Genomic DNA, 16,255 nt, shown 5'->3' on the forward strand with positions numbered 1-16,255 from the left:
GGGGCCATACAGTGTCTCCCAGACTCCTAGTTTTCAACCCCAAGATCTTCATCTAAAGTCCTCATTGCTGGAGGGGTTCCCCCAGACTCAGAGTTTATTAAAATGTATTTTTAATGTTTAAACATTTGGAACCCATCTCCAAACAGGCAGCCTGTGCAAACCCATAGGCGCTGGTACAGTATGTCTGCTTGACATCAGAGTTCAAAGCAGCCAGAGGATGCCAAGAGGTGTGAATGGCACTTGGTTAGCGGGGAAAGGCTGAGTACTAGGCCCGGAGATAAATGGCAGTCCTCCGGGATGCCACTTGTTCTGTTAGACCTAGGGGCGCCTGCCCAGCGGGTGGCATTGGGATAGCAGGAGGGAGATGTGGCAGGCTTGCACATGTCTCTTGGCTATTTTGAATTTCCAGCTAATCCGGCTTTTCTATCGACTTGGCTCAAATTGGCTGCTTGAGAAAGTTCCCACGCGCTAATTGATTGTTGAGTTCTGCCTCTATGTTTCAGCTGGAGCAGGAAAGCTATAAGAAGCTATGAGCCAATCAGATTGTGTGTTCCCCTTGAGTCAGAGCCGAAAGAGCGTGGGCGGGCTTTTCAAAGTTGCTTTGTTCGAAATAGCAAGGCAACCGGCTTTGATTTTAAGCCTGAAAAGTCCTTACTTTTGGGACCAAGTTCTGAGAAACGAACGTAGCGGTCGCGGCTGGGATTTCATGCCAATTTCAGTTCCAGGAGATTCCGGGCTAAGTCTCGGTCAGGGTAAAACTCTCTCAATAGAGTGCCCTGCACCTAGGAAAGTCTAGTTTTTGACCCCAAACCCCCAGTAAGTGTGTCTTTTTGTATGTATTTTGTGTTCCATTGTATGTATGCGGATTTAAGCCGAATAAACTACAATTTATTTCTCTACCTTGTTTTGCTCAATGAATGATCCTGGTAAAAAGGTTTAAATAACCTGGTCTCCTGTGACACAACCTTTTTTAAAAGAAGTCTTGAACGCCCCTGTATGTTTGTTTCTTCCATTTTGGCGACATAGTCAAAGGCTTGGGCACCTACGCTAACATAGCTGTAGGTTCCTATTTACAGAACATTTACAGAACACCTGTAGGTTCCTATTTACAGAACACCATTAAAATAGCATTTAAACAGCAAAGTAGGCCTCCTGGGTGCGGAGAAGCAGCAAAAAGATTGGTGGGACAGTAAGCCCTTAGAACATGAAAAACTCACCGTTTGTTTTTATTTTGTCAACAAACCCGTTGAGTTTTTCATGTTCTAAGGGCTTGCTGTCCCACCAATCTTTTTGCTGCTTCACTGCATCTCCTTTTGATTGTTGCCATGCCTGGAGGCATTACAGATCCATTGCTATACACCATAGCTCAATTGCGCATGAGCGGCCGATATACTTTCCTTCCCTATATTGTTAGGGATAACCCTGTGCAGGAACAAATAATAATAATACTACACAGCATATAACCTTTACTAATATTGATATGCAAGTTGTCCTATACTGTAACAGGGTTAACAATACGAAATGCCCCTTTCCCTCTAGAGGTGCAACTAGCCAATGCACCTCGCAGGGTGCAACCCACCACCGTTTCCCCACGCCATGTCCGCCATACTGTCCGAGGCCCTTGGCCACTACCACGTAAGTGTCCCCAAGTGATACCCCCACCCCTTAAGCGTGATCAGCGGTGTGTTGTACAGTGTTGGTGAACTTGTAGAATGATATCTAGAATACATAGGGAAACCGTCCGGTCCAACGTCGTCATCCGCCACCACGTGGGGTGAATTCCGGCGTGGATAATATCACCCTCTGTATAGTCTCTGTGTCTTTTGTGGTGTTCTGGTCCCAGAACCCACCTTGCAAGGCTGCGCTGCGTAGCACTGTATCCCTGACTACCAAATAGCTAATGGGGCAGAGTCCCTGCCTAAGGACCTGTCCCTAAAACAATCACTGCTCTTCTAGTGAGTCGGGGCTTAACTGTGGCCTGGCGGACACCGTCTGGCATAGCCCAGAGGAGTACCACTCCCTGGACACTACCTGACCTTTTGCTGTCCCTCTTCCGACTGCCGTGCTCCTTACAATGCGCAAAATGTATCTATCTCTGTGCAGGGAAATCCGGCCCCGCGATTGGCTCCCTGGCGTCATGTGGTCAGCAGCCCCAATGCTGCTAAGAACTGTAGTTCACCATAGATCTGTATAATGGCCACCTCCTGAGTCCTCATGCGTGCACATCTAATATGGCGGCCGCCCAGCAAGCCAGTTACACCGCGAGATCCCGGCGACCGGCCCGCCTCACCAGCTGCCCCCTGCACACTTCCCCCGACCACGGAGGCAAGAGGAGGGGAACCGGAGGATCAGGGAAGTCAGGGGGACCGGGGATACACAAGCAAATATGCAGAATTATTATATTCCAATAGGAGTGTGTATTATTATGCATCTCAGCTAACCCATTACAGCTATACACTATGGACATTATGTGTTCATCGAGGTAACGTTTCTCCTTGAGCTTAAACTGCCTTATCCCAGTATACAGTACTCTCCTGGGTGCGGAGCTGCACTGAAGAGCATCCATGCAGTTCCGTGCGGTGCATGCGGCTCCAGCAATCATTATTTTTATATGTTTCTAATACATTAAACTATTTGCCATGAAATGATACTCGTGTCAATTTAAAAGCAAACCAGTCCTTTTTTAAGCTACAGTAGATACATAACCATAAAGTCTGTAGTTTTTTCTTTCAAACTGCCACGTTAAAAAAATAATATATATTGTGACAAACGCCCCCCTTTTGTAGCGCTGACGTCTGTCTGGGTTCTTCCCGACACAGTCTTCTAGGGTTAATTATACAACAAACAGGATCATGCAAAGTATTATGCTGCTTAACTCAGGCTTCTGCCTGCTTTATTTTCATCCAAGTAAGGTACTGCAGCTTTAACATGTGAAGGTTAGAGGTACTCAGATACTTTACTTCAGCAGTTCACTCATTTCAGTGTTACAGTATTTCCCACACTGTTATTTCAAGTAAAAAGAAACCAAATTATATAAACAAAATCCTATCCCTTTCAGGGATCTAACTACACATCAAAATCAGTCTCTCTAACAGCTGCTGGCCAACTAACCTGGTTCCCCAGCTTAAAACAATGCCCTCTCATTTAGGGTCACTTAGATACAGCACAGTCTTTTAGCAACAGCAGTAAACATTTGTTTTGTCTTATCTGTTCGTGGTGGGAACTCGGTCCCGTGTCCAGGCAAATCCTCTGGTACTGTGATACTTGGAGGGGCCGTCAACCCCGAAACTGGAAACAGGGGAGCAGCGATACCCCCAGCCTCCAGGCTCTAAGGAGAGAGAGTGAAATGCAAAACCTCTTTGCTCTAAATACCTGTGCATGTGATTAGAAGAGCAGGTGAGGGAGAACTAGAGCCATTGTAATCTGTGCTCTGGATTTTCCATCCAGCTGCCTGAGTTAATGGGAAGCTGTGGAACGGATCATTTTTAGCTATTCCTGCACTTTCTGCTCTAAAATGGGGCAGAAAGCTGCCTAACATCTTTGGACTATGTCACATATCCCCCTCCCCAGCTCACACCTACTGGGGTGAGCGGCCATGGACCTCACTGGGGTGAGCGTCCTACCTGAAATACTTGAGCTAACTCCTCAGTACAATATTAAGTATTCACATGATACGAATATGAACTTCATTATAAATTTACCAACCGAAAAGTGCATTTTTTTTTTCCATATTGTAAGCTACCAATATTTTTTCTCTTATACTACAGCCTTGTAATCTTAAGGGCCATCAACCCTGTATATTAATTTGTAGTTTAGCTACATTTTCAACACAGAGAACCAATATAACATTGTAATATTGACAAAATGCTTATTTGCATAGTTAAGTGTCCGTGACATAGTCCACACGTGTAATAAAAAAAATAAATCGGTCAGTTCCCCCAAACATTTTCAAAGACAAACAGCTGCAAAAGCAAGCAACGCCCTATGAGTGCAAGCAAGATGTGGAAGCTGATACCAGTGAGTGTGTGCCCAGTACCACTGATATCTCTGGAGCTAATAAAGCAAAAAGAAAGAAGAAGAAAAAGAAAACTGTTCCTCAAGTCACAGGGGAAGTGACCGAGCCACTTGAACCTGCGCTGTCAGGACATGCGTCAGAAAGGCGCCGAGATGTGCTGCAGACCGGAGTGACCGGCAGAATTGTCACGGGAACAGTGGCAAAGGAAAAGGAGGAGCAAAGGGAAGCTGAATCCTTGAACCAGGATAAAGAGGCTTTGGTTTCTGCACTCCAAGCTGCCCGCCATAATTATGAAGTCCTGTGGCAGGATTTGGTGAAGGAGCGAGAATGGAGCAAGAAGGAGCGAGAATGTTGGATGGAAGAGCGAGAATCGAACGCCGAATTACAGAGGTGTATACTTCCAGCTTTACAGGAGTACGAGGCTTTGAAGAAAACAGAGTCTCTCTTACGGAGTGAGCTGGAAGAGGTGACGACTAGGCTGGAAAAGGCCAACACCGTAATGGCTATCCTAAAACAGAAATACGGGAAGGCTCTACAAGAGGTTCACGCGCTCAGCACAGAGGTGCAAAACTCACGCCTGGAGGGCCACTGTCTGAACACAGAGCTGGGAATGTTGAAGCAAACCCATGAGATTGCCCTGAGTGAGTTAGAGACTGTAAAGCAAGAAAATGAGACTCTGAAATTGGAAAATTCAGATTTGACTGACCAAGCAGAAAAAGTAAAGAAACAGTTGACTCAGGAAAAATTAGAAGTGCAGGAAGCACTACAGAATGCATTGATGCACACTCAGAGCCAGCACCAGGAAGAAATGGACGCTCTGAGAACAGAATTGCGACATATATGCACAAAACAGAATTCTCTCGTGGAGGAACTTAACGTTTTGAAAAAGGAGAAAAGCATTAGAATAATTCAGAAGCACTGCAAAGCTCTTATCCAAGGAAGAAGGGAAAGAGAAAATTATCGGCGTAAACGCGCCGCAACTATCATCCTACAGGCTGCCTACAGAGGGATGAAAATTCGTCAGTTTAATCGCCGGAATAAAGCAGCCTGTGTACTTCAATCATTCTACCGTGCCCGCATTCTCCACCATATGTGACAAACGCCCCCCTTTTGTAGCGCTGACGTCTGTCTGGGTTCTTCCCGACACAGTCTTCTAGGGTTAATTATACAACAAACAGGATCATGCAAAGTATTATGCTGCTTAACTCAGGCTTCTGCCTGCTTTATTTTCATCCAAGTAAGGTACTGCAGCTTTAACATGTGAAGGTTAGAGGTACTCAGATACTTTACTTCAGCAGTTCACTCATTTCAGTGTTACAGTATTTCCCACACTGTTATTTCAAGTAAAAAGAAACCAAATTATATAAACAAAATCCTATCCCTTTCAGGGATCTAACTACACATCAAAATCAGTCTCTCTAACAGCTGCTGGCCAACTAACCTGGTTCCCCAGCTTAAAACAATGCCCTCTCATTTAGGGTCACTTAGATACAGCACAGTCTTTTAGCAACAGCAGTAAACATTTGTTTTGTCTTATCTGTTCGTGGTGGGAACTCGGTCCCGTGTCCAGGCAAATCCTCTGGTACTGTGATACTTGGAGGGGCCGTCAACCCCGAAACTGGAAACAGGGGAGCAGCGATACCCCCAGCCTCCAGGCTCTAAGGAGAGAGAGTGAAATGCAAAACCTCTTTGCTCTAAATACCTGTGCATGTGATTAGAAGAGCAGGTGAGGGAGAACTAGAGCCATTGTAATCTGTGCTCTGGATTTTCCATCCAGCTGCCTGAGTTAATGGGAAGCTGTGGAACGGATCATTTTTAGCTATTCCTGCACTTTCTGCTCTAAAATGGGGCAGAAAGCTGCCTAACATCTTTGGACTATGTCACAATATATACATACACACACACACACATACATATATATATATATACATACACACACACACACACACACACACACACACACACACACACACACACACACACACACACACACAAATAAAATGGAAATAGCCGTGTTAGTCCAGTTGCGATAGTGCAGAATAAATGAGTTCAGTATTAGGTGATACCTTTTTTTATTTGGACTAACAATTTATGTCTTAGGACAAGCTTTCGAGAGTTTTCCTCTCTTCCTCAGGTCGGCGATACCCGAGGAAGAGAGGAAAACTCTCGAAAGCTTGTCCTACGACATAAATTGTTAGTCCAAATAAAAAAGGTATCACCTAATACAGAAGAACTCATTTATTCTGCACTATATACTGTATACTATACACACACACACACACACACACAGACAGACAACTGAGCAGGTTATAATTGTAAGCCTGGCAGAGTTAACTATTTTATTATAATTCAACAAAATATTTATGAAGCACAAAACTGCATTCTTTTATGCTTTTCCTACATTGCTAAATTATATTTGAGTTTTTGCATCCTCAGGAAAGATCAAGCTGTGACATGTACTGTATGTCATTTGCATAAATTATTTCAGATATGTGATCTAAAATGCATATCAGTACAAATCAAAAGCCAATATAAAATCACTTTTATTATATCACAAATTTAGAGTTATTACATTGATAAATTCTACTTAACAGTTATGCCGTGTCCATATGTTTGCAGGTATCTATTATTTGTAATATCTACAAACAGACACTAGTTGTGTATGGCATATATTAAAATAGCTGCCCCGCTAAAACTACTGTACCTAATGTTGTACAGTTTGGCAACCATTTTCTCAGCTACACATTATGTTGATTATAGCTCCATCTTGTGGAATATTTTGTTAAAGTTCTTTAAAACACTATAGTTCAAGTATTATCCTGTGTGGACTTCAAAAGGGTCAAGCCAGTACCGCCTAAATGTATTTGAATATTATGAGGAATAAGTGTAGGTTTATGTGTAAAGGTCTCTATTGTAAATGTAAAAATTCTTTTACTATGTAATTTTTAACTATAAAGGAAAAACAACCGCTCATCCAAATACGTAATGAATATACTTGTAAGGTGACCAAAGGTGCTCTGAGGGATATATAACTTGCATATCTGGGTTGATCCAAAGAAAGGATTAAAAAGGTCCCCTCACAGTTGAGCACTCAATGTATGGAGTGCAGTAAGTAGACTAACACTGGTCTACCAGATAAATACTGTTGATAGGTCAATGAGGCAGAGGATGAGACACGCACTCAATATCAATAGCAGTAGAGGTGGGGTACTTAGCTGCCGGTGCTAAGTGAGTGACAGTGAGTGTCGGGGGGGGGGTGGTGGTATATATTTTGACTGTTTTCATGTGTTTGGTAGCCTTCACCTTGAGAAAGGCAGTATTTGACTGCCGAAACGTTGGACTTTATGGCATATTAAACCTCCTTTTGAGTAACACAGTGTGCCTGCTTCTTCTTCTTCTTTGTTTTGATAGGTCAATTAGGCCCATCATAACCAACTTGGCCAGGAAAAACAATAAAGTTTTATTCAAATATATATATTAAAAACACATAAATCACATTCAAACATTAAAATAACCCCGTAGTGAAGTAGCAGGATCAGCAAAAATATATATTCTATATATTGATCCTAATATCGATTTATTTTGCTGTCAAAAAAATGTCAAATTACACAGACTCTATTGTATCTCAATTGGTAGGTAAGTATAAGCAGGTGGTATCATGTAACATGTCTCTGTGGCATCTTAGTAAGCAGAGATGTCAATCATATATTAAACACTGCACAGTAAAGCGAAGATATATTAAGTATCAATCTCAGCCTAGGTACATGCCGTGTATCATGCTTCTATAGCAAATTCGTAATCAAATAATTGTTCATATATTTGATATTGTATCTTGATACAATGATATGGTATAGTATTGCCCCCACCATGGAGCCAGGTGACCGTTGTTATAGCTGTATTCTAGTCACTAAATAAACTTCTATGGTCTATGCTATATATAACCAGGTATAGCGTTGTTAGGTTATATTAATCACCACGGAGTGTTTGCACATATGTTTTGCTGTTTGTATCTAGTATGTAATATCACCGCTCCGCTTAGGTGTACATCCGCAACCTAGTATAACGCAAAATAGCATATTTCACCAAAATACATGAAAGGCAAATGGTATAATAACCAAACGGTGCATAGAATGACAGCTAGTACACCAAAAATCATTACTGCTAATACAAGCCTGGCGGGAGAGGTCTCCTGCTATTCCTACGTCCAGACGCTGCCACTTCTGATGACGTCACCTATGACGTCATCACGTCCCGACGATCGTTTCGCTTGGGCTAAACACGCTTCTTCAAGGGGAGGACAACTACTGCACTTGCGCGAACTTGCAACACACCAGATGAGACATCGGATGCGTTCCAACTGTTAAGGACCCGGACTGATGACGTCAGCAGGATGAAAACGGAAGATCAACTAACCCCCCTTATGCCTGCAGGACCGCAGGGAGACTGGCTCACGTCAAATTACACAGACTCTATTGTATCTCAATTGGTAGGTAAGTATAAGCAGGTGGTATCATGTAACATGTCTCTGTGGCATCTTAGTAAGCAGACATGTCAATCATATATTAAACACTGCACAGTAAAGCGAAGATATATTAAGTATCAATCTCAGCCTAGGTACATGCCATGTATCATGCTTCTATAGCAAATTCGTAATCAAATAATTGTTCATATATTTGATATTGTATCTTGATACAATGATATGGTATAGTATTGCCCCCAGACAATATAAGAGAAATGCTGCACACCTCAAAAAGAAAAATAATGATACAGTTACCGGTGCTCCAGTGTTTGCACGAAAGCCTGCAATCAGTCCTGAACAGATGAACAAAGGAACATAGGGCACAATGGTTTAGCAAATCAAACTCGTTTATTGAGCCAACACGACGTTTCGACAATAATGGTCTTTATCAAGTGACAATGGCATAAGTACATTCCCTTGTAACAACATATAAATGTGCCCCAAACCCCCACAATGCAACCTGTTGAATTAGTGCTGATGGAATTCATGTGCTGATTCAGTCCTTCTAGCCAATGTCCAGTCTGTATCTCTTGTTAGATAACCCCAACAGCTGTTAGCAATCCTCGTGGAGTTTACATTCTCATCATTTCTGTGTATCCTGGCATCCATCTTGCTGACGTCATCAATCCGGGTCCTTAGCAGTTGGAACGCTTGCGTTTCAGGTTTGCGCATGTGCGGTAGTTATCCGCTCGATCCTCTTCACCCTTCTATAATTTTGGAACGCAAAAAGTGCAGACTACTTGTGAGTTATTGCGCACGCGTGAGCCAGTCTCCCTGCGGTCCTGCAGGCATAAGGGGGGTTAGTTGATCTTCCGTTTTCATCCTGCTGACATCATTAGTCCGGGTCCTTAAAATTTGGAACGCATCCGGATGTCTCATCTGGTGCGTTGCAAGTTTGCGCAAGTGCAGTAGTTGTCCTCCCCTTGAAGAAGCATGTTTAGCCCAAGCGAAACGATCGTCGGGACGTGATGACGTCATAGGTGACGTCATCAGAAGTGGCAGCGTCTGGACGTAGGAATAGCAGGAGACCTCTCCCGCCAGGCTTGTATTAGCAGTAATGATTTTTGGTGTACTAGCTGTGATTCTATGCACCGTTAGGTTATTATACAATTTGCCTTTCATGTATTTTGGTGAAATATGCTATTTTGCGTTATACTAGGTTGCGGATGTACACTTAAGCGGAGCGGTGATATTACATACTAGATACAAACAGCAAAACATATGTGCAAACACGCCGTGGTGATTAATATAACCTAACAACGCTATACCTGGTTATATATAGCATAGACCATAGAAGTTTATTTAGTGACTAGAATACAGCTATAACAACGGTCACCTGGCTCCATGGTGGGGGCAATACTATACCATATCATTGTATCAAGATACAAAGTCAAATATATGAACAATTATTTGATTACGAATTTGCTATAGAAGCATGATACACGGCATGTACCTAGGCTGAGATTGATACTTAATATATCTTCGCTTTACTGTGCAGTGTTTAATATATGATTGACATCTCTGCTTACTAAGATGCCACAGAGACATGTTACATGATACCACCTGCTTATACTTACCTACCAATTGAGAGACAATAGAGTCTGTGTAATTTGACGTTTTTTTGACAGCAAAATAAATCGATATTAGAATCAATATATAGAATATATATTTTTGCTGATCCTGCCACTTCACAACGGGGTTATTTTAATGTTTGAATGTGGTTTTTAATATATATATATTTGAATAAAACTTTATTGTTTTTCCTGGCCAAGTTGGTTATGATGGGCCTAATTGACCTATCAACAGTATTTATCTTGTAGACCAGTGTTAGTCTGCTTACTCCACTCCATACATTGAGTGCTCAACTGTGAGGGAACCTTTTTGATCCTTTCTTTGGATCAACCCAGATATATATGTAATTTTTAAACCTAGATATGCAAGAAACGATTTAAAATGCATTGGTGACATTTTTGGTGTTTTTCGATTCCTTGCGAAACATTTCACCAAACCTCAAATGGCTAATATTGCCATGTCGACAAATTAGATACGTGAGTGAGACCGCAGTCACCATATGTTTTTTTATTGCCATGTCGACAAATTAACAAGATTTCAGTATAATATCAGAAGACCGTGAGCAGAACACCCTAAGTTTCACAGTAAGCAAAAAATGAAGTACATAAGGTCTGGGTGTTGGATGTTGGTTTGTAAAAAACAGGAAGTCGAGAGAAGAGACAAAGATTCAGAGGGTCAGATTAATTGGTACAGGTTAGCGCACCTGATCTGGCGATAACTCCCATTGACCTGAATAAGGGGGGGATGCGGCGCTTACAAAGGCCTCGCGCTCTTAACCAAAGTATTTAAATTTAATGCCGGGAGAGTTTGCGAGGTCTCTGTAAGGTCCCTTACCTTGTCTCCGGCGGCTTCTGGCGATGCATCGCCATGGCAACGCGGCGTCAAATGACATTGCCACGTCAGAACACCAGAGACAAGGTAAGGAGGGGGCGCGAGCAGGGGGAGAAAGCAGGCAGGGGGCGCATGGGAAAAACTTTGCACACCCTGCACTAATCCATACCAATGCTCCATGAATCTGCCCCAGACAGTGTGTGAAACTGTAATGGTATGATTGTGTGTGTGTGTGTGTGTGTGTGTGTGTGTGTGTGTGTGTGTGTGTGTGTGTGTGTGTGTGTGTGTGTGTGTGTGTGTGTGTGTGTGTGTGTGTGTGTGTGTGTGTCAGACTCTAATTTGTAACTGAATTTATCACTTACTAGACCCTGCTGCTGTGGAAGCAGTCACACACAAAAACAATGTGCTGAAAAAGGAGTTGCTCGTCACAGGGAAACAAGAAAATAAAAGGGAGGCGGGAGGCCCTTCCACCCTTGTGTGACAGATGGAACCGTTAGGACATACACTAAACAAGCCAAGCACTGTGCCACACCAATATAGATGTTGTCTGTGGCTGACATGTTTGGGACCCCACAAAATGGTACAAAAAATATAATTTAAATGGTGCCTTTGACAACTGGCAATGATGATGATATTGATAGCGGCGGTGGGGAACACTAGTGCTAATGCTTGTGGTTTGGCACTGGTGATATCTGCCATTGGTGGGATGACATTGGTGGCCGCTCAGTCAGTCAGCTCCGCAGTCCAATCAGAAAATTGTAATAACATTTGGAAGCAATTTATAAAAATGTAAATAAAAATAAAAAAACATCTGTACTCTTTCATTTAATCTGCTTCCTCCTCAGGAGTTGGTGAGATGCAGACTGGCATAACATACTATTTGCAAAAAGATGCTTATTCATTTTCATGAACGTAAGCCTTTACACACAGCTACTAGTTAGATTGTAGACCCAATATGTTTTGGTGGACCAAGCTGAGCTCACACTCATTGAGATCGCACAGCAGATGCTAATGCCAATTATCGACTAGGGGGACATAGTATATGGCATCCCAAACCAACCTTAGCAAACTTGATACCCCCTACAATTCAATATGCCGCTTTGTCCTCCAATGCAACTACAACACACATCACTGCAAAATGCTCAAAGAACTAGATTGGTCATCACTTGTGCCTAGGCGCAAAGTTAATCTCTCCTGTCTTTCCTTCAAATTATTTCTGGGCAACCTACTCACCTATCTGAACAAGCTCCTCACCCCTACCACATGCAGCACTTATCACCTGAGATCTGACTCCAAAAGACTGTTCATGGTCCCAAGGTTCAACAAAGTATCCGGTCGCTCCTTCTTCTCTTACCGTGCACCCCAAAACTGGAACAATCTGCCGGAGACTCTCACAGCCACCATCAGTCTAAGTTCTTTCAAAACTAAAGCTGTCTCACATTTTAATCTGGTCTGTAACTATTACATACGCCTATAATATATATTATCTTTAACTGTGCATGCAACGTATTGTACAGTATATAATTTATACCCTGTTCACTTATGTTACTGTATTTGTAACCATGTATTATTTGTAATCTTAAAACTATGCCCAGGACATATTTGTAAATGAGAAGTAACTCTCAATGTATTACATCCTGGTAAAACATTTTATAACTAAAATAAATAAATTATAGTTACACATGCTGGGGGCCACGCCTCAGGTCACATTTCTTATTTATTTTTATTTTTTTAAACTCAGTAATTTAAATAGTCAGAACTGGAAGATAAATAAGTTGTGTCACTCATGTATGCCTTCCTTGCTCCCGCCTCTTCCATTTGCGGTCACACAAACCATAATGTGGCAACATGTTCAACAGGGAACTACTATACTACTACTACTGATAATACAACAATGAGTATCACCATCAGGCCCTTCTCCAATGCCTTGGTTTGATGTAGGGTTAACACTTAACGAGATGAATAACTCTGTTTGCTACTACTATGAAGACCCTTATGCCTTCTCCTCCCCAGTGATTGTTGTACTCTTTTAGCGGTCATGAGTCAGACCATAGCCCTTCACTTTAGCCTCATTAAACAGCCTCGGTAGCCCACGCAGCTCTCCAATGAAATGTCACTGGATGGGCAACAAGTAATAATTCACTGTTGTGTTGCTCATACTGTTAAGCCACTCTAGCGTGTACATGATTGAGTTCCACTGAATGGGTACCTCCACTTTCAGCTTATAGCATGGCAGGTTGTTTGACTGCTGTATGCAACATAAGACATTACGAGCTGTATAAAAGAGGCTCATGTTTGCCCAGATTTTTAAAAGGTGTTAATAATATTTCCTGCACGTCCTCACACAGGTCTAAGAAACTGGTAACTATTAATCTGAGTAAATGGGCAAACCAGGGAATGTGATCCAGGTTGCCCTGATGTAATGCTCCCACCAGGTTTCTTCCATTATGTCCTGCCCCTAACCCAACCTCCATGCCCCTCAGAGAAAGTCAATGCTCAATAACCCACTCTAGTTTCAAAACCATATCAATAACCAGCTGCTTACAGAGTGATTGACCATTATTATTATTATGATCATCATCACCTTCTACCGAGACACTACCACCAAAACCACTTACAAATGTTGTTGCACCAAGGATCCCATCACCATCCAACTCAGTCATGTCCCACTTTGAATTTGCAGTTTGTGAATCACACACACTATCCGAAACACAACTCTCACCATCATCCTTGCCGTCTACCTTCTCCATCTCTGCCTCAATTCCTCTCTCAGCCATCCCTTCTCCCTCCATCTCCTCAGTCACAAATAGAAGAACTTGAGCCTTGGTATCCATACCCATCAGTTGGAAATTTGATGAGGAATAGGAGGATGTAATTTCTACTCTCACCCTTCCCTCACAGGTTGAGAGGTCTGCCATCTTCAACCTCTTTCCTCTCACTCACATTTGTAATAACAACATGTATGCTTAGTTTGGCATGGATAGCTACTCTCTGTAACCCACTTGTAGTCTTGCCAACATCTAGTTTTTTTTGGGGGGGGGACAAACTTTGTCACCCTGGTGTTGGTGAGGTTGTCCTCCTCCTGACTTAGAGCTGAAGAAGTTGATGGTGTTATTAAAACAATTAATTGTTACTGTAGCAATTAATTTTTCAACAAAACATATCTTTGACCAAGGTGGCGAATGACGGAGATGGGATAATTCAACAAATATTAACAATCGCTAATGCCTATATCCAGCTAGTGAATTATGTGTTATTCTTCAAAATGTAACTCAACCACTGGATAAATATTCCTGCAAAGTTTATCTGAGAAAATGAATCACATAGAGAATATTACCTCTTCATTTTCTGTCTCACCGTCAGACTCACTGGATTTTTCTTCCCAAACACATCTAATGCTTTGGACTTCCTGGAAATGGGAGCAGGACATTTCTCCAATCATCTCACTGTTGTAACATGTGTTGATTGTTTCTATTCTCTTCATTTTTAACGACATACATATGTGTGACTTTATGTCACCACTCTCATTGGGGCTCTGACTATTTTCCAGCCTTTCATCAGTAATCGCTGCACATTTTGGACTTTCCATCTCTCCATTGTCCTGCCTGTGGAAGGAAAAATAAAAAATAACCTGTAATGCATTTTATTATCACTTCTACCTGCTATATTCAGGATATATTCAGGATCACTACTTTCATTTTGGTTTCATTGCTGATGGGATATTTGGGTCATTATCACCTTTACCTCTCCCCATCAAACAGTCCTGCAAAGCATTGCTTTGCTTTAGTACACACAGTGAAGGTGTCACAGTAGAAATTTAGCACAGGATATTATGGCATATCATTTCGTATACAGATGCAGCCACCAAGATTCGACAATTTCTCCCCCCAAATTTCGAGATTTCGATGAAATACCTCGCGAGGTGGGTCTGCAGAAGCTGTAATGTCCCATCAGATTAACACAGCGGAGGTCCCGGTGTTGAATGTGACTCTTGCTGTGTGAATTCTATTGAGTCTACCTGTCTGTTAGAGACGCGCAGTAAGAGATAGACTGAATCAGTCACTCTACCTGTGCGCCTCTAACAGGCGATCGTGGGTGTTTTATTTTATTTTAATATTACAGCATTGTAGTAAGGGGTCTCCGGAGCTGAACCGCATATATTTTAGGTCCGGGGACCCCCTACTTCCTGATTTACATGCCCCGTTATGGGGTGCTGGTATCCCAGTGGCCATGTTTAAATTCTCCCTCGAAACGGCCCACGTGATCGGGGCATTTAACCAAACAAGGGGGATAACGGCACCCCATAATGGGGCCTGTAACTCGGGAAGCAGGGCGTTCCCGGACCTAAAATCAATGCGGTTCAGCTCCGGAGACCCCCTGGTACAATGCTGTAATATTAAAATAAAATAAAACCCCTGCGATCACCTGTTAGAGGCGCACAGGTAAAGTGACTGATTCAGCCTATCTCTTACTGCGTGTCTCTTACAGACAGGTAGAACCCGGTAGGGGTCACACAGCAGGAACCCCCGCTGTGTTAATCCGCTGGGTCATTAGTCTGCTGCGGACCACCTCGTGAGCTTGTGTGGCATTTTGTGGTTTTTATCCCGAGATGTGGTCAAACCTTGGTGGCTGCATCTGTAGATTTGGATTAATTACCTATTCAGTATTGGAGGTTTGCATAAAGTATTGCTTTGCTACTGCTGTATATGAGTTGCTGCCACTTGTGCCTCAGCAGTGAGAGGGTTTATCTACATTTCAAGATGCTCTCACATAGGAACATATAAATTGATGGCAGATAAGAACTACTTGGCCCACCTATTTTGCCTATTTTCCTATCTGCTGTAAAACCTCAGCCCTATTGCATCCTCGGTTTTCTGTTATATTTTGGATAGCTGTATCATTATTCCAAGTATTTTTGAATTTCCTTCCTGTATCAGCCTGTACCCCCTGTTGGGAGACCATTCCATGAATCCCACCAAGCTTTCTGTGAATAAATAATTACTCATAGTACAAACAAGCAGCAGCCAGAACCACCTAGGCAAAAAAAATCCACCAAACAATGAATTAGGTGCGGGTAACACCAAGGGTCCCTGAACACCCTAAATATAGTCACAGTATTAAATAAATGTGACCCGCACACAAACAAGAAAACTATTGACAAAGCACTGTCTATAATTCACTTTTTCAATATCAGTAGAAAACCGCCTATAAGGTAAAAAACTACTGTCACAGTTAACGGAAATACAAAGTGACAATAAATCACTAACACCCATAAAAGATATATATATATATATATATATATATATATATATATATAT

General features: G+C 42.2%; 1 protein-coding gene across 1 annotated transcript in view; it reads right to left on the reverse strand.

The window, feature by feature from the left end:
* MYLK4 (myosin light chain kinase family member 4) overlaps positions 1 to 16,255 on the reverse strand; it is a 159,728-nt gene that overhangs the window by 111,722 nt on the left and 31,751 nt on the right. The window contains exon 2 of the mRNA XM_075585825.1: positions 14,275 to 14,542. Coding sequence (XP_075441940.1) covers positions 14,275 to 14,542 — 268 coding nt within the window. The remainder of the gene's footprint in view (positions 1 to 14,274; positions 14,543 to 16,255) is intronic.

This window comes from Ascaphus truei, chromosome 2 (genome assembly GCF_040206685.1).
Source record: "Ascaphus truei isolate aAscTru1 chromosome 2, aAscTru1.hap1, whole genome shotgun sequence".
In the NCBI taxonomy this organism is placed as follows: domain Eukaryota; kingdom Metazoa; phylum Chordata; class Amphibia; order Anura; family Ascaphidae; genus Ascaphus; species Ascaphus truei.